General features: G+C 45.8%; 1 protein-coding gene and 1 long non-coding RNA gene across 2 annotated transcripts in view; one reads left to right on the forward strand and one right to left on the reverse strand.

Annotated features, from left to right (window-relative positions):
- Positions 1-3414: 3414 nt before the first annotated feature.
- LOC310762472 lies at positions 3415-7172 on the forward strand. The gene is made up of 2 exons (XR_014547993.1): positions 3415-5602; positions 5748-7172. It is a non-coding gene; the product is annotated as an uncharacterized lncRNA (long non-coding RNA).
- The window catches only part of SERPINI1 (serpin family I member 1), a 103115-nt gene continuing 84783 nt past the window's right edge, over positions 6970-25301 (reverse strand). Inside the window, exons 7-9 of the mRNA XM_083613475.1 lie at positions 20843-20929; positions 14499-14588; positions 6970-7340 (exon numbers count right to left, since the gene is read on the reverse strand). Of these exons, the coding sequence (XP_083469601.1) occupies positions 7264-7340; positions 14499-14588; positions 20843-20929 (254 nt within the window). The 3' untranslated portion in view covers positions 6970-7263. The remainder of the gene's footprint in view (positions 7341-14498; positions 14589-20842; positions 20930-25301) is intronic.

A 25301-nucleotide genomic window follows, 5' to 3' on the forward strand; every position in this document is an offset into this window, starting at 1 on the left:
AGCCCTGGAGGATAGGGATAGGGCAGAGTTGAATTCCAGTCAATCTCTTGCTTTCTTCTGGAAGCCAAGACAAACTATTGTGATGCATTCAGTGATTTTGCGGTGTTGTTGAAGGCCTTAGCAGTTATTGGCTGGGCTGCCCTGGTGTCAGAGAGGTGGGGAGCAGGCAGAAGGGCATGTGGCTGCTCAGACTGCAGGGAGAGGCAAGGCAGCTGGAAAGGGCTTGGAAAGGAGGCGAGACTGCAGGCCTGGAAAAACAAGTCAGCAGACCAAGGGGAGTAAGGTTGGGACTTAGAAGAGAAGAAAGAGTGGGAAAATGGAGGGTGGGACCCTAGTTCAGTGGCAAAACATTTGCTTTGTGTTAAGTTGTGGGTGAACATATCAGACGGCACAGCAATTCTTCAAACAGCTCTTGTTTATTCACAGGCCAGAACAGAACTGAACTGAAGGGTTCAGCCAGCCTGCTTATATAGAGCTCCACTAGAACGCAACAGTAACCATTTTCTGTAACTATCCAATCACTGAACGTCACTTTCAATCCCTTATTTGCATATGTGGACCTGAGTGAAAACTATCTACAGTATCCCCCTGCTGGCCCAGGGTGAGAACTTCAGTACATAACACTTTGTATGCGGAAAGTCACTGGTTCAACCCCATTTAGCATTTCTTGCTAAATGGACCAGGCAGCAAGTGATGGTCAAGACCTCTGGAGAGCTGCTGCCAGTCTATCCCCTAGATCAGCAGTTCTCAACCTGCGGGTCCCCAGATATTGTTGGACTACAACTCCCATCATCCCTGAGCTCTGGCCTTGCTAGCTAGGGGTGATGGGAGTTGTAGTTCAACAACATCTGGGGACTCATAGGTTGAGAAAGGCTGCCCTAGATAGATGGATGGGTAGTCTTGAAGCAGATTGGACCTTTACACACATATTTTCTGCATTATGTAAGGCTCATGGAGATGTTGGTATTATGATGAGAGCAGTAAAAAGCTTCTATGGTACCAGAACTAAAGTGAAAGCATAACATGTCTCTGCAAACCAGCACTGGAAGTGTATCAGCATCCCCTCTGTGGGGAATCACTGGTACAGGAGGGGGTCCCGATTGCTCAATTGCCCCTCCCAGATAGATAATGGAAAATAAAAGTCTACGTTTTATGTGGGTCTGTCCACATGAAAAGTAAAACCAATTTAAAAACTGAAAAAGTCAACTGAATTGAAAAATTCAACTGTAAGGTCTAACAACTGTTGCTGGTAGATAGAAAAGCTGTACTCAGGGTTTTTTCCCCAGGGCTGATTCTTCTTTTTTGCGGGGGTTGTGGTTTTTCCTTCTTCTTTCATTCATGCTGCTTGCTATCTGCCTTGCTTCATATGCCTTGCTGAAGCTCAGGACCAGGGCGAGACCTGGCCTGCCCTAAGGTAGGTAGCTATGAATTTTTATTGATCTAATATGCTAGGGAACTTAAATTTGTTTCACATCAAGATGGACTGGAGGGAGTTAGGAGTGATGTTATTTACTTTGATTGATTGCTTTGCCAATGCTACTTATTAGTTCATATGCAAATCATATCCAATTGCTTTCAGCCTAATCATATTTTATCTTATTTTGCATCGATTCCTAGGAATTCAATTTTCTATGTAACTTCTCTATAAATTCTAGATCATTCGCAATTCTATTTCATATCATTTAATTCTATTAAGCTTTGGGTATCAGTAAACCCAGTGATTCATTTCAGTTACACTCAGTAGTCTGTGAGTTTGGTCTTTTTAAAAAATCACCTACATTTTACTCCCTATTCCACTGGGCTGCTAACTGAGCAAAACCGAACCTTGATTGTGGTCCAGTGCATTGCCCCAGATTTGGCATGGTGTGCACTGATATTGACAGGATCACACGACTAACACCAGAAGCCACCTTTATCCCAACATGCATTTTTACAATATTGCCATGTATGGTGGTCATGCTGGTCAGATCAGGCTTTGTCCCAGTAATAGGTCTCCAGTTTCAACTGGAGAACAATTCATCTCATTTGTTACCCTGAAGTCTGTTCCCTTTAGGATTTTTTTAAAAAAAACTAGGTTTAATTTTGCTTCTCATCCTGCCTTCAGTTCTTCTTTCCTTCTCTTGCTTTTTTTTTGTTGGTACTAATTGCAGTTTTTTGTTTTGTTTAAATTTGCAAAGCTGGAGGCAGTAATCATTTCACAGGGCTTAGGTATTGACTGCTGCAATTTGTCCTCTCTCTTTCCGTGAATAGCAGTGGGCTCCCTTATGCTTGCAAACACCTAGATTGCTGTTCTGTTCCCTATAGAAGGGTGTTGTCAAGAATAACAATAACAATTGCTTTTGAATGGGAAGGAAAAGATAGAGGGGTGTATCTGGGTGTGCATGTTCAGTTGTTAAGTCTGCATGATCTAAGCACCAATATACAGTGGTACCTCGGGTTACATACGCTTCAGGTTACATACGCTTCAGGTTACAGACTCTGCTAACCCAGAAATAGTGCTTCAGGTTAAGAACTTTGCTTCAGGATGAGAACAGAAATCGTGCTCCGTCGGCGCGGCAGCAGGAGGCCCCATTAGCTAAAGTGGTGCTTCAGGTTAAGAACAGTTTCAGGTTAAGAAAAGACCTCCGGAACGAATTAAGTACTTAACCTGAGGTACCACTGTATTATATTTGTGTGTTCCCCCTAAGCAACAGCTTCATTGATTGGCAGAAAGCAATAGATCTGTAAGAGTAGCATTAGTTAAAGGTAAAGGTAAAGCCAGAGCAGCGCACAGAAATGCCGTTTACCTTCCCGCTGGAGCGGTACCTATTTATCTACTTGCACTTTGACGTGCTTTTGAACTGCTAGGTGGGCAGGAGCTGGGACAGAACAACGGGAGTTCACCCCATCATGGGGATTCGAACCACCGACGTTCTGATCGGCAAGCCTGGAGAAGAGGAGGTTAAGGGGTGATATGATAGCCATGTTCAAATATATAAAAGGATGTCACATAGAGGAGGGAGAAAGGTTGTTTTCTGCTGCTCCAGAGAAGCGGACACAGAGCAGTGGATCCAAACTACAAGAAAGAAGATTCCACCTAAACATTAGGAAGAACTTCCTGACAGTAAGAGCTGTTCGACAGTGGAATTTGCTGCCAAGGAGTGTGGTGGAGTCTCCTTCTTTGGAGGTCTTTAAGCAGAGGCTTGACAACCATATGTCAGGAGTGCTCTGATGGTGTTTCCTGCTTGGCAGGGGTTTGGACTCGATGGCCCTTGTGGTCTCTTCCAACTCTATGATTCTATGATTCTAAGCCCTAGGCTCTTTGGTTTAGACCACAGCGCCACCCACATCCCTTATAGCATTACAGTGGTACCTCGGGTTACATACGCTTCAGGTTACAGACTCTGCTAACCCAGAAATATTACCTTGGGTTAAGAACTTTGCTTCAGGATGAGAACAGAAATTGTGCTCCAGCGGTGCAGCAGCTGCAAGAGGCCCCATTAGCTAAAGTGGTGCTTCAGGTTAAGAAGTTTCAGGTTAAGAACAGACCTCCAGAACGAATTAAGTTCTTAACCCGAGGTACCACTGTAGTTAGTGAATGGTAAATAATGGAAAGTGGCCGGGAGTGGCTATTATGCTTCCCCAATCCTATGCATGTTAACTCACAGTTAAGTCCCACTGAAGTCAGTTCATCATGCACAGGATCATGCACAGTTCATCATCCAAGGTACTGTTCTTCAGAGGTGGGGAGCCTGTGGCCCTGCAAACCTATCTGGCCACACCTCTTTCCCCAGACCACACCCCTCAATAGCCCTGCTTCATACTTTTCATTTGCCTGGAATGTGTCTTTGAACCCTTGCTTGTATGAATGAAAAACACAGAGGACTGTGTGTGAGTGTGTGTAGAATCATAGAATTGGAAGGGATCCCAAGGGTCATCCAGTCCAACCCCCTGAAGTGCAGGAATCTCAGCTAAAGCATCCAGGACAGATGGCCATTCAACCTCTGCTTAAAACCTCCAAGGGAGTCCACAACCTCCTGTGGGAGACTGTTCCACTGTCAAACAGCTCTTACTGTTAGAAAGGTTTTCCTGATGTTTAGTCGGAATCTCCTTTCTTGCAATTTGAAGCCATTGGTTTGAGTCCTACCCTCCAGAGCAGGAGAAAACAAGCCTGTTCCCTCTTCCATGTGACAGCCCTTAAGATATTTGTAAATGGCTATCGTCTCTCAGTCTCCTCTTTTCCAGGCTAAACATACCCAGCTCCTTCAACCGTTCCTCATAAGGCCTGGTTTTGAGACCCTCTTGGTTGCACACATTCCAGCTTGTCAACATCCTTCTTAAATTGTGGTGCCCAGAATTAGACACAGTATTCCAGGTGTGGTCTGACCAAGGCAAGACTACTATCCAAAGGTAAATTTTACATCCATTGCTCCACCCACCTTTTCCACTGGCCCCACACACCATTGGCTTGTAGCCTCTATAAAGTTGCCTAGAAGGGATTGAGGCCCTCGGGCTGTAAAAGGTTTCACATCCCTTGCTTTACTTCAGCCAGGTTTTTCTTGTAATCTGTATCATAGTCACTCTTCACAAGCATCACTGCACCTGCATTTGAATGAGTTTAATGTTCTCAGAAACAAAAAACGGCAAGTTACATGCAGGAATGCTAGCAATGGGAGGAAAGAATAGCCAAGTTCTACATGCTCGTGCATCTGTGTCAGACATGCTGTTACCAGCAATCATTCAACCACAAGGAGAATTAAAGCTATGGGCACTGCCAACGTCAGTGGCAACCAAGCCCCATTGAAACCAATGCAAACAAAGTTAGCCTTCAACACATGCCCCATTGCTTTCAATGGGCTATATCCAATGAACTCATCCCATTGCACAATGGGTCTTCCTCTCATCCTTTCCTTGCACCTCCCCAAAGCTGCTCCTAAGGGCTAGGGGAGCAGACAGAGAGGAAAATAAAAAGAAGTCACACTGTGCAGGATGAGGTCCTTTCTTGCACCAATCAAGTGACTTCATTGAATATAACCCAGCAAGACTAAGGCTGCAACCGTGTATGTAGTTAACTTAGGAGTAAGTTCCTCTGAACACTAAGGAACTGATTTCTGAGTATACATGTGCAAGGTTGCACTTTTAGTCACAACAACCTGTACCTGGATTGGGACCAGTTATATACAACTGAAGCAAAGTGCTATTGCAACGCTCATTTGCTACATTCACAAGCAACCCACAGCGTCGCAGAAGGCATCACACGAATTCCTGTAAATCTGCTTGCAAGAAGGAACCACATTAAAACCTGATAAATTATTAACTTTCTCGTATCGATTATGAAGTTTTGCCATTTACAAGAGCAGCTACTCAATTTCAAGCTGGCAGAGCCGTCACTACGTTACAGCAGTTCCCAAAATTCTAAAATCTGAAGAACACACTATATATATATATATATATATATATATATATATATATATGGAATTAAAATGGCAGGCACACATCAATCCTACATCCTGGAAAATTAACCTTGAGATTGAGTAAGAATTACCCTCAGAGATGTGTTTCCAACACCCTTTCCAGGTCTTTGCATGAATCTATGGCTTTGGCATGCTTCCTCATCAGTGGCGTAACGTGGGTTGTCAGCACCCGGGGCAAGGCAAGTAATTTGCGCCCCCTATCCCGTGGATTTGCCCTAACCCCAGATGTTGCGCCCGGTGTGGCCCGCCCCCCCCTGCACCCCCCACGCTACGCCACTGTTCCTCATGGAAAAGAAACAAGCCTGGAATGGTGACTCAAAAGACAAGGTGGTCAGTCAGACCAGATTTGTATTTTGCATTCTCCACGAGTGGGGAAAATTCACAAGCATCTTCTGGTTCCCCACTGCTGCCAGCTGCCATTTTGGTTTTTCCTCTGAATGCTCCCGAACTACCCTATGTCATGACGCACCACTGTTCTGAGGGCCTTTCTTGGTGGGTGGGAGGAGTTCCCACCATTTAAGAGCGGTTGCTCTGTTATTGTTTTAAATTAGAATAACCTCAGAGTGATGCTACAGCACAAAATAGCTTTAGGGTGGTAGCCAATGTTAGGCCTACTCAGAGTAGACCTAATGATAATAACAGGCACAATTAACTTATGTCCATTAATTTCTACACGTCTACTCTAAGTACAACTTGGCTGGTTACACTCCTGAGCCCCACGGCATCACCAGCTCTGTCTTCCAAACATTAGGTGTGGCCGCCTGCAAAGGAAATCCTATGTAATTGGGCCTTGCACACACTTGAGAATCCTGTGGTGGGAGGGGCCGATGCAGTCACATGACCTTCAAGGGGTTAGCACCGCAACAATGCAGCTCCATTCAACACATGAAGGAGGCTGTTGTCCTGCGGTATTCTGAGGAAAAAATAAGTATGGACAACAGAAGCGAGGCCTTTATTTGCTCCGCCTCTTCTCTGCAGAATGCCCCAAAACATTCTGGGGACCACTGACCTTGAAATCCTCCCCACAGGACGACTCACAGGACGGGCTAACTCCCAATTCAGCAACCCAAAACAATTTTTCTGCCCCACTTCTGCACGTACCAATTTCAATGATGGCAATAAAAATAAAAATACAATAAAACAGACTGGGGTGGGGGCAGCGCCCTGACGGGAATGAAAACTGCACCCTTCCCTAGTCATCAAATAGATCATTTGATGAGCTGAAAGGGAGCAAGAACTCCCCTGCTCAGCTGATCTGCCTGTGTACAATTTGTGTGTATTTGTGTGTGCAAGGGAGTATGACATGGCCACGCCCACACTTGCCATGTGGCCCCTAGAGAGCTTGCCAATGGGGAATGTGGCTCTTTGGCTCCCAAAAATATTATCAGCCCCCCCCCTTCTTTAATTATTTCTCCTAGTATCCAATTAGTTTCTCCACAGCACAGGAAGTTACTGCAGTACAGACTTTGGGGACAACTGCATTACAGTTCAACGAGACAGAAAGTGCAGCCGCTGACATGGTTACGGTTTTTATTTTAAAGGACCAACACAAGGTATCACAAGGACGACATTTACTTTAATACTGAAAGCTTTTCTTCCACAGCCGTAGTCTGCAATTTCTAGCTGAAGTTAAGATCTGGAAGCTGGTTTTCCTTTCCCCCCCTCCCTTCCGTTCAAACCGTGCCTCGAATGTAACAATGCAAAAAAGAAACAAACAAATCACACGGCAAATCTTAAATACATCGACTGCAATCTCAGTGTGCTTATTTTCTTTTGTGTGTGGGTGGGTTTGGCGAGCCTTGTGGGGATATTACAGTTCTTCAAAGTCGTGAGCACTTGTATTCATTGCTTCTGGGTGCATCACTCTCCCCATGAAAACGATGGTACCTAAAGGGAAGAGAAAAAGAGAGAGATGTACAAAGGAGGAGGAGGCATCAGAAGGAGGGCAAGCGGAGGGGGGGGACGATGACGTTTGCTGCATCTTTCAAAATGTATGGATTCAAGGCTGGAAAACCCATGGATAAAATAGCTCAGTGGTAGAGTCTCTGCTTTTTATGCAAAAGGTCCCAGGTTCAAACCTTTGGCATTTTATTGATTTGTTGAATTTATACACCGCCCTATACCCGGGGGTCTCTCGGGGCTGGGACTGTCTGCTGCTTGAGTCCCCGGAGAGCTGCTGTCAGACAATATTGAGCTGCGCAGACAAAATGGACAATCCTATGCACAAGAAGCTGATGTAATGCAAGCTTGCCTAAGTTACCGTATTTTTCGCTCTATAGCAATGTTCCCCAACCTTGGGCCTCCAGCTGTTTTTGGACTACAACTCCCATCATGCCTCACTAGCAAGACCAGTGGTCAAGGATGATGGGAATTGTAGTCCAACAACAGCTGGAGGCCCAAGGTTGGGGAACACTGCTCTATAGGACACACTTTCCCCCCTCCAAAAATTAAGGGAAAATGTGTGTGCATCCTATGGAGCGAATGCAGGCTCCTTGGCTTCAGCGATAGCAACGTGAAGCCTCTGAAGCGCAGAGGGAGAGCTCCCCCCGCACTCCGGAGGCTTCGCGTTGCTTTCGCTGAAGCCGCCTGAAGCCCCTGAAGCACAGCGCAAACTCCCGCTGCGCTCCGGGGGCTTCAGGCAGCTATCCGCAAGCCTTCGGAGTGCAGCAGGAGTTCCCGCTGTGCTCCGAAGGCTTGCGGATAGCCGCCTGAAGCCTGGAGAGCGAGAGGGGTTGGTGCACACCGATCCCTCTTGCTCTCCAGGCTTCGCTTCGCTGGAGAGGTGCTGCACAGTTTTCCATCTCTGTGCAGCACCCCTTCAGCGAAGCGGGAGGAGAAATGGAAGGGGCTCCGTTTCTCCTACTGCTTCGCTGAAGGGGCGCTGAGCAGAGAGGGGGAGAATTTTTTTTTCTCCTGTTCTCCCCCTCCTATGGTCCGGTGCGTCCTATAGAGAGAAAAATACAGTAAGCTGGTGTAAAGTTACACCAGACCCTGTTCAGTGGTGGGGCTGTTGCTCCTGTTCTGCCTAAATAGTGTCAAAACAAGTCTTTAAACAAGCCTTCAGGTCTCATGGCTGAGCTGAATGGGCTTAGGATTCACCCCAAGCCCCCTCTCCTTTGGGCCTGCCCCTGCCAAACCCCCAGAAAGCCTCAATTTAGGGAATTAATGCCAACCTTGGCACAGCTGGCTGAGCCCTGGCTGCTTCATGCCCTTTATATGTGGTATTGTGTGGATGTGAGCAAATCTATCCATTCTGGTTTCTCATTTTTCTAGTCCTAAATTCTGTTCCCCACATCTCTATATCAATCTGCATTTTAAAAAAAATATATATCAAAAGTTCACACGAAAGCATTTTAGTGTGAATTTCTGCAAAGCACTTTCCCTAACAATGTATTCTGGGTATACCATCCCTGCCAATGTATGCATTTTATGCACATTTCATCCTAGCACACACATTTTTGTACACGTTACCGAGCTGGAGAACAGCACTGCAGAATTTGGTGCAGTCCGAATAGCCTTTCAGAAAGCGTGAATTAGGTAGGGTTGCCTTTAAATGCAGAATGAGTCAAATTTCTTCCCACTCCGCATGTCGGATAGGAGAATTCTCCATCCACTATGCATGCGGTAGGCAGAGAATTGCTCAATTATCTGGTCTTCTTTTATGGCTTAATTTCATAACTGATGAGAGACTTATGGGAGCTGCTGGAAAGTTAACAGATAGTTTCCTACAACTACCGGAATTTGTAAAAATTTGAGGCTGATGCACTCTGTTTTAAAATTTATACTGTATTGCGCTGCATCTTTCTGTAAGGCCAGCTTCAAAAAACCCACATTTGTTTGTTTGAGATTTTTTTTAAAGGTGCCGAACACCACAATATGCCCAAAACAATCCAGTTATGGACTGGTTTGGATAGGGCTATGAGTAGAGCAGGCATAGGAAAACTTGGCCCTCCAGATGTTTTGGGACTACAATTCCCATCATCCCTGACCACTGGTCCTGTTAGCTAGGGATGATGGGAGTTGTGGTCCCAAAACATCTGGAGTGCCGAGTTTGCCTATGCCTGGAGTAGAGGGAAGTGTTGATCCCATCCACCAGACCCATCAATTCAATCTCTAGGACATGTACAATAGACATAATGTTTGCAAAAGGTCTAAAATGGGCAAAGTCTAACATGGACACAGGATCATAGAATTGTAGAGTTGGAAGGGACCCCAAGGCTCATCTCGTTCAATCCCCTGCAATGCAGGAATCTCAGCATACTTCCTTCGATTTTATGTGGGACACACGGATAGGCCACTACATAGGTATCATTGCATCATTTGCTAGGGAAACATACAAAACTGTCTTAGTTGGACCACTGGTCCATCTTGCCTAGCAGTTCTCCTGAGTCGTGTGCAGAACAGATCTTACCCCAGTCCTGCTACCCAATGCTGTAATTTTAATTGGCGCTGTTGGGGATTGAATCTGAAACATCCTGCATGCAAAGCCTGTGCTCTACCATTCAGCTGTTGCTTCTTCCCAAGACTACAGGCGAAGAAAACTCCATATACTCTTAAATCAATCTGTTTTGTTAGATAGCAGGCAGTTCTCACCACTCCTGTCCAACACATGAATAACTGATCATACTGGTGGACTGGGTACTCTCGGTTCAAAGTTTTAGTATTCTGCTGCAATACTGACGAGTGGGATAAGACTCAAAAGGTGCAGCATATTATGAGAATGTAAGAGCGGCTCTGCTGGTTCAGACCAGAGGTCTGCCTAGTCCAGCATTCTGTCCTCACAAGTAGCCAATGGGAAGCCTCAAAGCAGGACACGAGCACAATGGCACTCCCCGCGCTTGCAGTTCCCAGAAACTCATTTTCAGAAGCAAACCGCCTCTGATACTGGATGAAAGGAGGACAGCTGCACGCGTCTTTCAAGCTAGGCCACAAGGGAGTCGAAACGCTGGCTCGCTCTTGCAAACTGGCTGTGGTTCTCACCATCCTAAGAATGGCTTCTCACAAGTAATTCTTTTTTAAACAAATAAATGAGTTCCATGCACACTATCAGAGTTTGTTGTTGTTTTTTGCTGCTGCTGCTGGGGAAAAACATCAAGCCAGTTGTTGAGATCAGAGAATCACTGAATTGTAGAGGTGGAAGGATCGTCTAGTCCAGGCATAGGCAAACTCGGCCCTCCAGACGTTTTTGAGACTACAGTTCCCATCATCCCTGACCACTGGTCCTTTTAGCTAGGGATGATGGGAGTTGTAGTCCCAAAACATCTGGAGGGCCGAGTTTGCCTACACCTGATCTTGTCCAACCCCCTGCAATGCAGGAATACACAGCTGCCCTGTAGGGGGATCAATACTCCATCTCCTCAGAGTATTGCGAAAGAACGATGTCAATCAACGTTTGATGATCCCCTTCTACCGGTCCACAATAGAAAGTGTCCTTTCATACTGCATCATGGTGTGGTACGCTGGTTTGACATCAACTGATAGGAAGTGCCTACAGAGGGTGGTGAATACAGCACAAGGTATTATGGGCTGTCCCGTGAATCCGCTGGATGAAATAGCGGAAGAACGTTGCCTCAGGAGAGTGAGGAAAATTCTCAGGAATGATTCACACCCTGGCTGGCACTTTTTTGACCTCCTGCCCTCGGGCAGAAGATATAGAAGCATGATTAGTCGCACCAACAGGGTAAAGAACAGCTTCTATCCGTGGGCTGTTAGGCTGCTGAATGAAAAGATAACAACAGGGCAACTGACTTTCGGGTTTGGTGGGTGTGCGTCAGAAAACGAGGGGAATTAAGATTAGAGAGCTGAGTGGGGGGTGCTCGTGTAATCTCACTGTATACAAGTTGTACAAGTGACAATAAAAATATTTCAATCAAGCTGCAACCTTTGGTGCTATCAGCACCATGCTCCAACCAATTGAGCTATACAGCAGAGATTGTCTGGAGGGGCACGATAGCGCTCCCCCATGGAATGGAAGCACGACTCATGCTAATGAGAAGTCATGCTTCCAGTGCTGAGGGTCCAAGCCTGTGGAACAGCCTCCCACTAGAAGTCAGATAGGCACTACCCTTGTTGAGTTTCAGACACCTGCTTAAAACCTGCTTTTATTTCAAGAGGCCTCTGCCATCACAAATGCTTCTCTGGTGTTTCAAACAAGAGTTTCAAAAAGCATGGGGAAAATGCAGAGAATACTTCACAAAACAGTGCTCTAAAATACATACCTGGACTTGTTTCGATTAATGTCTGCAGGAGACTTAGAGGATATTTAAGTTATAATTAGAAAAATCTTAATAATTATTCATAAACGAAGCAGTTTATAAGAAGTAAATAAGGAGGCCAGATACAGGATAAAGGAAGTCTTTTATTTGGTTGTTTGTATTGTTGTATGTTATGTTCATTGTATGTTATGTTCACGTTTATTGAGGGTGGATTTCTGTATTGGGGGGTGGGGGGTTTATGTTATGTTGTAAATAAAATTTCCAATACAAATATTAAAATAAATAAATAAATCCTGATGGTTTCTGTTGGCATTTTAACTTTCCAAGGTCTCTCTGTTTTGGAGCTTTCATCTTTGTTTTTAAATTGTGAACATTTTTTTTATCACTGTAAGCTGCTTTGAGACCTTGACAATGAAAAGCAAGATATACATTTTTAAAAATAAAATAAATAAATGAAAAGCAGCAATTAGAAGTTTAAATTGTCTTACAGCCATTTCATATATTATTTCCCCTGCCGCCGTCCCCCAAAACAGATGTGTTGAGAGAAGCAGGAGCAGGAGCAAACAATTGTATTTTGGGATGTGTGTACAGGGGACTGGAGAGCCAATTTGCTTCTGGGAGGCCACTATGGCACTCAAGACACTCATTACAGAACTGCAGGCTCAGCCTATATTTAGGAGGCTTGCACCAGCATGACAAATTGCATGTTCTGCTGGAGGAGAACAAGTCAGAAAACCCCATCATTATAATTAATTAAATGTATATAAACGCTCATCAATAATTATACACTGAGTGGCTTGAAAAAAAAAATAGTGACAGCTTCAGTTATTAATATTTTGTATATTGTCTTGTTTCTAACGATGCTAAAAATACAAGCTAAAAATACAAAAATAACTGGAAATAATACTAAGCATTTTTTTTTAAAAAAAGCAAGTAACTTTTCTTGCAAACGGAGAGAGCATATGCACTTTTACAACCCAAATTAAACTGCCCTAGGTCACAACAACTCGAAGTTACCGTATTTTTCCCTCTATAACACGCAGATTTTTTCTCCTAAAAAGGAAGGGGAAATGTCTGTGCGTGTTATTGAGCGAATGTGTGGTCCCTGGAGCCAAATGGCAAAAGAAATCAGGCAAAAATCAAATCGCGCGTCTCGGAGAAGGGAAACCTGAAAAGAGGAAGTGGCTGCTTTCCTGCATTCTGCCTCAGGGTCTTACTGCCCACCCTCCTCTGTTTCCTTGCTGTGTTTGCTCAAACGGAACAAAGAGCAGGGAAAGCCCCTCCCCTCCAGGCAAGCAGAGTGTCGTCTCTGTGCTCCGGTGCTGCTGAAAACATGCAGGAGGGAGAGAGAGAGAGAGAGAGAGAGAGAGAGAGAGAGAGAGAGAGCTGGCTGGCTTGGGTGGGTAGGTGAGGGAAAACTTTTGCCTTCCTTTCCTCCCTCCCGTTATACCCCTCTCCTGCATTCTTAGCCAGCTGCTTTTCCGCACACCCCTCTCGTGCTCCTTGTCCATTCTGTATTTTTCCTTCCTTCCCCACTTAAAATGTGGTTAAAAAGCATGGATCCACATGGATCCTCAGGATCTTTGCATTGGGTCACCCCAAATTCACCATCAGATCACATAGCATGTCCATGGCTACAGCCTGCCCCCCAAAAATCACACACGCACTGTTGCCTGGGGCTGCAATGGTGCAAAAATGTGGTTAAAAAGCATGGATCCACATGGATCCTCAGGATCTTTGCATTGGGTCACCCCAAATTCACCATCAGATCACATAGCATGTCCATGGCTACAGCCTGCCCCCCCCCAAATCACGCACCCACTGTTGCCTGGGGCTGCAATGGTGCAAAAACGTGGTTACAAAACATGGATCCTCAGGATCTTTGCATTGGGTCACCCCAAATTCACCATCAGAGCACATAGCATGTCCATGGCTACAGCCTGCCCCCCCCCCCAAATCACACACCCACTGTTGCCTGGGGCTGCAATGGTGCAAAAACGTGGTTACAAAGCATGGATCCACAGGGATTCTCAAGATTTTTGCATTGGGTCACCCCAAATTCACCATCAGATCACATGTCTGTGGCCACAGCATGAAGCACAAAAATGATACATCCACTGTTTCATTCAGAATGTTTTTTCCCTTGTTTTCCTCCTCTAAAAACGATGTGCGTGTTATGGTCAGGTGCGTGTTATCGAGCGAAAAATACGGTAGTTTGAGCCACAGTTAAGAAATCTGGGTGAATAACAAAGTCTTATTCAACTGATGATGAAAAGACCATAGAGAAAGTGCCAGACAAGCCTCTCTAGGGAGGCTATTCTATAGCTGCAGGGCCACTCCTGAAAAGGCCCTCTCCTAGGTGGCAACCTGCCTCACTTCACTTGGTGCAATGCTAATATCAGGGCATCTGAAAAGGATCGTAAGGTTGGGTATGTGGGAGGAGGTGATCATCATGCCATATTTATTAGGAGCCGTCAAATGACAACTTTCTGAAGGTAAGAGATATCAGACAGTGGAATGGACTATGGTGGTGGACTCTGGTTCAATGGAGGTGTTTAAAAAGACGTTGGATGGCCACCTGTCAGGGATCCCTCCTCTGTGATTCCTGAATTTCAGGGGACTGGACTGGACGACTCTTGGAATCATCTTTCCATTCCAACTCTACAGTTCTATTATTCTATGAACATACAGGGCCCACCTGTCAGAGCAGGCATCATAATACTGGGCTATCTGGTTAAATAATCTCACCTGGCTTTAGGCAGCTTCTTAATATTCTGGTGAGGATTCAACAGGAGTAACAAGAACTCAAAACAGAAATGAATACACTCACCTGTTCTTCTGTTCCTGACCACAAAGAAAAAAGGATGATCCACTATAACTTGGGGGTACAGCACGGCCATTCTGCTTATGGCTATCATTCCTGGGGAGAGACGACAAAGGGGCAACCTTTGAAATATCCCACCAATGTCCTCGTATCTCCCACTCTTCTTCTGTGTCACACCATTAAGGACACATGTAAAGACAGCGCAAAACGGGAAATCTGAAGAAACACACACCACAACCCTTCTGTGCAAGTGCAGGCTGTCAACAAGACACACAGCTAGCAATCTCGTCTTCAAATGAAAAGAGACTTGCAAAGAAATGGATGTGCTGAGTTATGCTCTGGGAATGATTAACAACTGGCAGTGGCGCCATTTATTTCTCACTGCTGGGGGAACGGCTTATAACTTACAAAAAGAGGCAGAACTTTGAGAGAGAGAGTTATGATGGCCATTCCCTTTCAACCTAGGAAATGCATTGTGTTCGACAGTCCCGCCACCCACATGCTAAGCAGTGGCAAAACGCATTGGGCGAACGTGGAAACCCATTCCCTCTTGGCTTTATCGGACTATGGTCATTTCCTGCAACTTGCTCTAGCCTTCCTTGAAATCTAACATTTGGGCCCAAAAGAAATGCAAGCCCTTGAATAGGTTATTGCAAAACTTTTGTTAACTTACTCTGATTACAGACATTAAGTGCACATAGGACTTGTGGGCTTACAGTTGGAAATGATCACACCACTTTGTGTGCAGTGTTTACTGGGTAGTGTTTACCCTCAGCAAGAGACAAGATTCTTCTTTAGGAGTTGGTGCAGATGTGATGCTAAAAGGACCCCTGACAGTTAAGTCTAGTCGCAGACGACTCTGAGGTTGCGGGGCTCATCTCGCTTAACAGGCCGAGGGAGCCGGTGTTTGTCCGCAGACAGTTTTTCTGAGTCATGCGGCCAGCATGACTAAGCTGCTTCTGGTGAAACCAGAGCAGCGCATAGAAAACGCTGTTTACCTTCCCGCTGGAGTGGTACATATTTATCTACTTGCACTTTTTGGCGTGCTTTTGAACCGCTAGGTTGGCAGGAGCTGGGACCAAGCAACGGGAGCTCACCCCATCACGGGGATTCAAACCGCTGACCTTCTGATCAGCAAGCCCAAGAGGCTCAGTGGTTTAGACCACAGCGCCACCTGCGTCCCGTGATGCTAGATCCCTGCGAACCACAGTGAGCAAATGGAGAGGTGTCCTTATGAAGGTGGAGTCACTCTCCCCAGCTCTTCTAAAGGGCATAAGAAGAATGCTGGGTCCAGTCCAGCATCCTGGTCTTTTAGTGGCCAAATAGATGCCTTTTGGAAGCCCCCACACTGGGCATGAAGGCAATAGACCCTGCTTGCTGCTGTTGCTTTCCCCCATAGGAAGTAGTCTTCAGAGGGATGTTGCTTCTCAACCTGGAGGCTGCATAGAGTCATCATGACCCATAACCACTGATAGATTTATCCATCAAGAATTTGCCTAATCCCCCGTTGAGAGGCACTTAAGTTGGTGGCAACCACCACATATGGCGCCAGCAAATTGCATAAAGAATTTACGTGCTATGTAATCTGGTAGGTCCTTTAGCCTGAAACGAATCTCCTGCCAATCAGTTTTCTCGGGAGGAGCGAACTCCTACCAACTCAGTTGATTATACATGATTAAGCAATTTGTCCACACCAACATTAATAAAGGTCAAGGCTAACAAGGGCTTCCCTTAACCCATGATTCAAAACCCACGTCTGATTGCACCTTCAGATCCTGGCTTAAGGGCTAAGGGTGGCATGCTTCAGATCATCTTCTGGAACCATGGCTAAAGGCACATAAGGCCACCGCCTTTCTGAATCAAAGCAAAGTCTGGAAAACGTCAGTGCCTGGATGGGGAGACTGCCTAGGAATGCCATGTGCACTACCTTGGGGTCCATGATGGAAGAAGGGTGGTTATAAAGTAAACAAAAAATAAAATAAAATGATAGCGCCAATTAAGAAGGGTGATTTACAGGGCAGAAAGATAGTCAAAGCTGGGGGAAAATATGGGAGAATCGTATGTTGAAAATGTTGCCTGTAAGAATAAAATTAAATTATTATAAATTAGTTTGGAGATCTTATCTAACACCAGTCAGATTAAATCAAATAAACAAGGAATATTTGGTGTTATGTTGGAGGGGATGCCAGGAAACCGGGAATTATGTTCACATGTGGTGGGAGTGTAAATATGTACCATTTTTCTGGCAAACGGTGTTCAAGGAGATAACAGAAATCGCTGGGTTAAAGCTGACCAAAAGTCCAGAGGTAGCATTATTATCAATTTACGATGAGATGGAAGGTTCTCAGGCTATGAAGGACTTGCTCACAAATTTATTGACAGGTGCACAAATTACGACAGCTAGGAAGTGGAAGGGACAAGCAGAATATAAAATGCAAGAATGGTATAAAGAGGTGTGGGGATATAGCTATTAATGATAAATTAACACGTGCCATTAAGGTAAGACGGGGAATACGCAGGAGAAATGATTTTGAGGCAATATGGAGGGTGTTGACAGAAAGGGGTCAAACCATTGCAAGAGGTGGGAGGTTGGATAGTTACAATGGAATGGTCTCAGTGGTAGGGTGCACATTTCTATTCTTATTTATTTATAATTATTACTTTGTCAAAAGAAAAAAGAAAAAGAAAAACAGAGAAAAGGGGGGGGGGGAGAAGGGTGATTTGGCAAAGGGAGGGATTTGCTCCAAGGAGGAGAAGTCCTGCAGGATGGCTGGCCTCAGCGTGAGAGGTGAGGTCTTCATTGGAACTGGGATGGGGTGGGCAGGATGACGATGGGGATGTACTAGGTGTTAGTTTCTGTTTCTCACTGAGCAGCTGCTTGGAGTCACAGGTCGCTGTTTACATTCCAGAGACCTTGCAGTCTCACGGGAAAGGAGACAGGATGTACATTAGTGGTTTCCTGTTTCCTTTGTTCCTTTGTTCAGTTGCTCTCTGCTTTCGAAGAGAGGATGTACTTTTCTTTTGCTGTCTGTGTAGCTTAGAAATAAAGCATAGCATGTAGCCAAACCTCTCGTCTCTTCCCTGTGCTGGCAACTCTGCTGGATGAAGAATGTGCCTTGGAGCCTCATCAAAGGCTCGAGGTCGTTAATTATTTGTCGGAGGCGATTCCGGAGACTCGGCCCGAAGATGAGGCTTTATCAACTTGGCCGAGTGGAGATTCCGACACTAGGTTGGTGGGGCTGCAGGTGGGCACAGGCACAGGTGCCCCCCCACCTCCCTCACCAACACTCTGCCCCACACCATAGGGGCAAGCAGCAGCTTCACACCCAGGAGGCTGTTTCATATACCATCACTATATAGGGCTTGTTCCCAGTTGGTGAACAGGGAACCACTGTCCCATGTGCACCAAGTCCTATTTGTCCCAGTGGGAATCTCTGCTTTTGTTGCAGAAGCTACAGCTAAGGAAGAACCAGGGTGTCCTGGTGGAGATAACAGGTGGATAGGCACTTTGAGGAGCTGAATAGGAGGCTGAACTGGGGGAGAACAGACAGAAATGGCTGAACTTTTTTATTCCTGAGGGAGAGGTCCCATAGCTGTCAACTTATAGATTTGAAAATAAGGGACCAGCAGCCTTGAAAATAAGGGACCAGCAGCCAAAATAAGGGATTTTAGTCAACCAGTTAAAAGGGACCAGGTAATTTTGGAGAGCAGCGCTGGTTTTTAGCCCTTCGTTTCCAGAGGTTGCTGCTCAAGACACCAGCTGATGAAACACTGCAATTAAATAACTACAAGTAGCAACCACTTTTCGCGCAAAACGAAGTCCAAGCTACGAAGATGCTGCTGCAGTTCTGTATCTTTTCTCTCGTGCTCCATCTGCAGCTCTCAGTTCCATCAGGCGGGGCGGGAGGAAGGGGGGGAAATAGCGCCCAAAGTAAACCCGCAGATCAGACCATCTATGCTAGTCTACCACTACAAATCTATGGGAGTAGCCCTTGGAACACCTGCCCGCGCCTCCGCCTCCTCCTCTCCCTCCTCTCTCTGAACTGCTTTCTCTATGGTTGCCCTCGCTCTCCTCTCAAGGGTCCTCATCAATTCATAGACCATGCCAGGCTGCCCATCTCATTCGGGTCCTTTGGCTGCACAGCCGCAGTACGGCCTAGCGGGAGCGGGAGCGGCAGTGACGGGCAGAGGGGAGACCCCAGGCAGAGACGCTCAGTTCAGCGCTCGCGAGGAGGATGGTGGCAGAAGGGCCCGAGGCTCCCACCAGTCCCGGCAGGGAGGGGTTCCCGGGGGCCGAGGCAGGTGAGAGGAGGCCGGAGGGGGGCGGGCTGGGCAGCCAAGCAACACAGTTGAAGCCTCCCTCCTCCCTGGCCGGCAGGGAGGGAGGGAGAGGAGCTGCATCCTTTGAAATTTAAGGGACATCATTTAAGGGACATCCATCAATAAGGGACAGCAGCGGGACATGGCGCTGGGATAAGGGACTGTCCCTCCAAATAAGGGACGCTTGACAGCTATGAGAGGTCCAACAGCAAGCAGATTTGATTTTTAACACCCAGGACACGAAAGGAACACTGTAGGCCGAACATATTAGTAGAGAGGCAGGGTTTGATCTTAATAAAATTTGGAAATCTTTTATGACTGCTCCCTTGAGCTTTGCATTTTCCATGGGTTTCATTAACTTTTTAACTTTTATTGCGTTGATATGTGAAAAAACCCCAGCAACAATAAACCTGAGTAAATAAAATGTCCATGCATGCCCAGGCATGAGAGTAATCCTCACTTGGAACAGTTTGGGGAATGTAGTTTTTCAGCCAGAATTATAGCTGTACAGGGGGCTTGCCGCAAAGATTATTTCTTTTTCTCCTAATGAAATAATTGGACCTGGGGAGATCAATTCAAACCACAGAAGAAACAGAAATGATTTGCTGGTGGGAAAAGCCAATATTTGCAAGTGACAAGCAAACAGTTCTACCATCTGGTCCTTCCGTAACAGTTAGAAAGCTGCCCCCCCCCACTTTTTTATTCATATACAATGCCTTTATCCAAACGGAACTGAATTCTTGCACTATTTCCAGCTTACTTGGAAACAAAAAAGTTCTGACTCCAATCCAACATTTTGCTATACAGCAGCAACAGAGCACAGGTTCCAACTTTATGAATAGCTCTCACACCATTATCTAATGTCTAGTAGAGCTGTGCAGGGGTCCTCTGATGATTTAGGGCCTCATCTGACACTTCTCCCTGCTGCCTCTTCACTGCATGTTTAAAACCCTAATTGACTACATAGTTGGGGGCAGGAAGAAGGAGACACACAGCTTGTCAGGAGTGCGTGCAGGAGCTAGGCCCTGTGACCAGTAGGACTTTGCAGGGCTGGGGCCTTCCTAAGTTTCTTCTGAAGAGGCCTATTGGTAACTCACAGCACCTGGTGGCAAGAGCTGGGAAGGGATATAAGGTCAGCATTTCCCTTCGGCTCTTTGCCACAGCAACACGTTTCCTGCCTTGCTGCGTTTGGCTTCTTGCTTCCTGATCCTCGGGCCTCGGTTTCCTGACTCCCTGCTTCTTGATCCTCGAACCCTTGACTTTGTGACTCCTTGCTTCTCGACCCTCAGACCCTTGACTTCGTGACTCCTTGCTTCCTAACTCTCGGACCCCTGACTTCTGGACTCTCGTTCCTGCTCCCACCCCGCCATCTTGCCCCCGGTCCCACGTCCTCAGCCGGGACTTTGACTGCCCGTGAACCGGACTGTGACACAGCTTGCCTGAGCTTCTCCTCCATGCCAAATCCACACTGCCAGACTGCTCTCCCTTCCAACGGCCCCAGATCACTCTGGGTGGACCCAGTGAGGCTGCCTCAGCCCAATCCAGGGTTGACCTTAAAATCATAGAATTGTAGGCATGGAAGGGACCTTGAGGCTCATCTAATCCAATGCCCTGCGATGCAGGAATATGCAGCTGTCTCATATGGGGATCAAACCTGTGACCTTGGTGTTATCAGCACCACGCTGTAGCCAACTGAGCTATGCAAAACACTTGTGCTGGCATGATTTGCTATCTGGCTTGCTCCGCCGCAACGCCCTGCTGTCTAGTCCAGTATTTTGCTTCTCACAAGAGCCAAGCCCATAAGGTCTCAAGGATTCTCTGAGCAAGTTACACCCATGTCATTATCCCATACAACAGATCAGGAAGTAAGGTGGAGGCGGTAGCTTAAAGCTATTCAAGCAAGCTCATGGCTGAACTATAATCTGAACCCAGAACTTTTAAACTCCCATCTTATGCTCCAAGTCAGTATACCCTGCCGATGCATAGCGGTGGTTCCTGTAACTGAGTCAATAGTTTGAGGAGGTGCAAACCTGAGGCGGCGGCAGCTTCTGAGCCTTCTTCATTCACTTCGAAGATAGACTTGTGAACTGCTTTTGAAAGGTGAAGTTCTTTGTTGTCTGGAAGAGAAAGGAGAAACGAAGGTCAGAGGAAAAGTAGGGATGGGTGGATGTGTCATAGTTTCTCATTTTTTCCAGTCTCAGACTTTGTTCACTCCATTTCAGCATCACTTTGCAGTTTTATTTTTGTATGTGTACATTTGGTATGTATCAGGGATTGTACATACCTCCTCTTCTAGACAGCTGGGCTCACCTCTTTCCATCTGTGCCGACCCTAAACATCTTCTCTGAAGCACGGCCCACGCACGAACCATTGATATACACAAATCTGCATGCACTTGTGTGGATTTCTCTGAATATACACATTTAGTACGCAATTTTGTTGAATGTATGCCTAATGCAATGCATTTGTGTGTTATTTCCACTTATATACACATTTATGTATGCAGCTTACTTTTTAGGTAACCCCAGGTTCACTGCCAATCTGGCCTCCTCTTAATTTTTTTATCAGTGTGCTCGAAACACCCACACACCAATGAAACATTAAATATGTGGGGAAAAGAAACAGAAACAGAAATAAAATAACCAGTGATTTATTTTGCAGTTCTTGGGCTTGGTATAATAATATAAAGTCTTAAGATTAATCCATCTTATTTGCAAAATTAATTACTAAAATCATATCTATACTACCTTCTTTTAAAACCTTGCATTTGTTTCAAATGTTCCTTTCCCCTGCAAAGCTATTAGCAATTTCCAACTCTCTCTCTCTCTCTCTCTCTCTCTCTCTCTCTCTCTCTCTCTCTGTGTGTGTGTGTGTGTCTCCATACTTCATTTAATAAAATAGCATCAGGGATGTGTGGAAGGTTATTTCATATTTAAATATATATTTAAGTATGTACATTTTATCAAAGTGTGTATTTTATCTCAATGTCCACATTTATAAGTGTATTTTATCCTAGAATGCACATTTTTTTTAAAAAATGGATTTTGGTCCTTTTTTGAGCCTAGATTATATTGCAAAATTCAGAGAAGTGCAAAATGCAAACGATAATTATACTGTAATCCGGTTATCGCTCCAGGAAGTGCAAATTAGATCACTTCACTAGCTTACGCTCTCCCCGTTTCTCCTAGTGATCACAATTCTAAGGGACACCTTGTGAGCTTGGCTTTTCCTTGAGAGAGACCATCAGAGATTTAGTATATGTACTGTTTGAATTTATTTACAGATGATGCGGGCGGCACTGTGGTCTAAACCACTGAGCCTCTTGGGCTTGCCGATCAGAAGTTTGGCAGTTCGAATCCCCGCGACTGGGTGAGCTCCCATTGCTCTGTCCCAGCTCCTGCCCATGTAGCAGTTTGAAAGCACACCAGTGCAAGCAGATAAACAGGTACCACTGTGGCGGGAAGGTAAATGGTGTTCCATGCGCTCTGGTTTCTGTCATGGTGCTCTGTTGCTCCAAAAGCTGTTTAGTCATGACCTGCCACATGACCTGGAAAGCTGTCTGAGGACAAACACCGACTCCCTCGGCCTGAAAGCGAGATGAGCGCCGCAACCCCATAGTCGCCTTTGACTGGACTTAATCATCCAGGGATCCTTTACCTTTTTACTTTTACCTTATTTACAGATATACAGGTTGAGTGCAGGGTGGAGGAAGCTAAGCTAAAATACCCCCAGCAATCCACCACTCTCACATCAGATCTCTCCAAAGGCACTTGCTCTCTGTCTCTGCCCACATTTACACCATACATCTAAAGGTTTAACAATCAATCTCTCTTCAAGGGCAACTCCACGGAGCGTGTTGCACTGATGTCAAGTCAATTCAATGATTCCTTTAGCCCAGTAACATCTACTCTGATGGGTAGTGGCTCTCCAGGATTGAAGGTAGAATGTCTATTCCATCACTGTCACCTAATTCTTTTAACCAGGTGTGCTGAACAGACACCCATAACCCAAGTCATCAGCGTGAACACAAATGAGACCAAAACATTTGCCCATCAGACCCTAAACTGGGAAAACAGCCTGAGCATCAAAATTGCAATTTTATACACTCATGTTTTGCATGCCTGAGCCCGCTTAGAAGAGAAATGACTGAGAGGAAAATCCTGTGTTTCATTTTTGTTTTCTCACCCTGCTAATAATTAAAAAAAGGGGGAAAGTAGCCTTTGTGAGAAACAAAAATAAATGAAGCACGGCATTTACCACATCAAGCCAGAGCTCTTAAGTAATTTAAAGATGGTACTTTGAAATTATTGCTGGGTGCTTAATTCAATAAAACCCAACTGTGAGCAAACCTTTCCGCCACCACCTGGGATGCCTCTGTTACTCACACAGAAAAATTAACAGCCCTGCTGTGGAGCCCATTAATCTTCTCTATGCTTAATTCTCAACGTTCCTCTATAAACAACTTAATCTTTAAAACGGTGGAGGAGTTAATTTGGTCGTGTAAAAACAGGTCTGTGGGTTTAAGGTCTGCCTGCTGGTTTTCATAAGGTAAAGGTACAGGAAAAGTATAAATCTCTAGGAAAACAATTTGTCTCTTGGATGAAATGCAAAGCCGGTTCAACGCAGCTGCTGATTTTTGTGCTTCACAGCTGAATCCTAGGGCTTGCTGCATCAGCACTTTGAAGGAGCTAAATAAAGGTGTGGAAGTAGTCAGAAATGCTCTACTGGATCAAGCCAAAGAGCAACTGAGGCCACAGTTTTGTTGCTGGCACTGGCCAGGCAACCACATGCCTCTGGAAAGCTGGTTGTGGAGGCAAAACCGCTTCCCTTGTGGCCCAGCTGCTGGTTCTCAGTTTACGGCAGGAGTAGGGAACTTCAGAGCCAGGGGTTGAAATCAGCCATTGAGGGCTCTCTATCTGACCCTGGGCCCTTTCCCCCAGGCCACATGCCTCACTGGCCTTGCCATCGTTTTTGCTTGGCTGGAAGTTGTCCTTGAAATCTTGACACACTTTTTATGGGGCTGAGGACACTTTAGCCCCCCCCCCCAAAGTAAGGTGGTACAGGGATGAACCTCTGTCAATCTTGAGGGGCTGGGCCTCCCCGTGATGGTGGAAGGGCCTTGTTGGGCCTCCCTGCATTGGGCATTGCTGGGCCTTTTTGTGGCCTTGCAGCCTCCTCTCAATGTGCATGACATCACATGCGCACGAGGGGCTCCCCCAATGCTGTGTGGAATTGGGGCACCTCTGAACTCTGATAATGCTTCTTGCTTGCCTTGCAAAGGGGCATGCAAGTAGAAACTAGCCTACATTTCTTGTCCTGCCTACTTTTGCCTCTGGCCCCACCCACTACAGACATGTGGCCCTCAGAGGGCTGTCCATAAGGGAATGGGCTATAAAATGTTCTCCACACCTGGCTGAAGAGAAAAGATTATCAGCAAGTCTTTAGGAGAAATTTCCTATTGTTAAACAGGGTGTTTGACAGTACAGTCATACCTTGGTTGTTGAACGCCCTGAAACTCGGACGTTTTGGCTCCCGAACGCTGCAAACTCTGAAGTGATTGATCCTGATTGTGAATGTTCTTTTAGAGCCCGAACGTCTGGCGGGGCTTCCATAGCTTCCATAGCTTCTGATTGGCTGCAGGAGCTTCCTTCAGCCAATCAGAAGCTGCCATTTGGTTTTCAAACGTTTTGGAAGTCGAACGGACTTCTGGGAATGGATTCCAAGGTACGACTGTAAACAGATTGTTTTGGAAAGGCTCTTCTTCACTGGAGACAATGATGCAGAGGCTGGACAGGGATGCTGTATGACACTGGCAATTTGTGGACCTCCAGATGTTCTGGGCTTCCAACTCCTATCAATCCCAGGCAGCACCATTCATGGTAAGAGATGATGGGAGTTGGGGCCCAACAACAACTGGCAGTCCACAAGTTCCCTATTGTTGCTGAAGTTGCAACCTGCATTGTAGATCCTGCACTCAGCAGTGGCTTGAACTAGAGCAGCCCTTTCCCATCTTGGGTCCCTTGATGTTGGTGGACAACATCATCACCTCTGACCATTGGCCCTGCTGGCTAAGGATGACGGGACTTGTAGTCCAGAACATCTAGGAATCCAAGGGTGGGAATAACTAAGCTGGAGGACCTCCAAGATCCCTTCCAACTCTCAAATCCTATAGCAGAGGGACTTAGGATCCCCTCCGTTCCATGGGTGACTCCTAATGTTAACACGTTGAATGTGCTCTCCAGGTAGTCACAGGCTCTGGTAATTGATAATAAGGTTATGAACACTTGAGCATTGAAGCAGATGACCTACATATCCAGTCTTAGTCTAGCAGCTTTTTTCATTTCCTCTCCTCTGGAGAGTTTGTTCTATCGTTTTGCTAATGTGCTACTCTTTATTATTACTGTTGGTTCAACAGATGTACCAAGTGGAAACATGCAATTTCTTTTGTTTTTACATCACCTACACGCTCAATTTAATTCACTGGTGTGC

This window comes from Podarcis filfolensis (genome assembly GCF_964270895.1).
Source record: "Podarcis filfolensis genome assembly, chromosome: 5".
NCBI lineage: Eukaryota > Metazoa > Chordata > Lepidosauria > Squamata > Lacertidae > Podarcis > Podarcis filfolensis.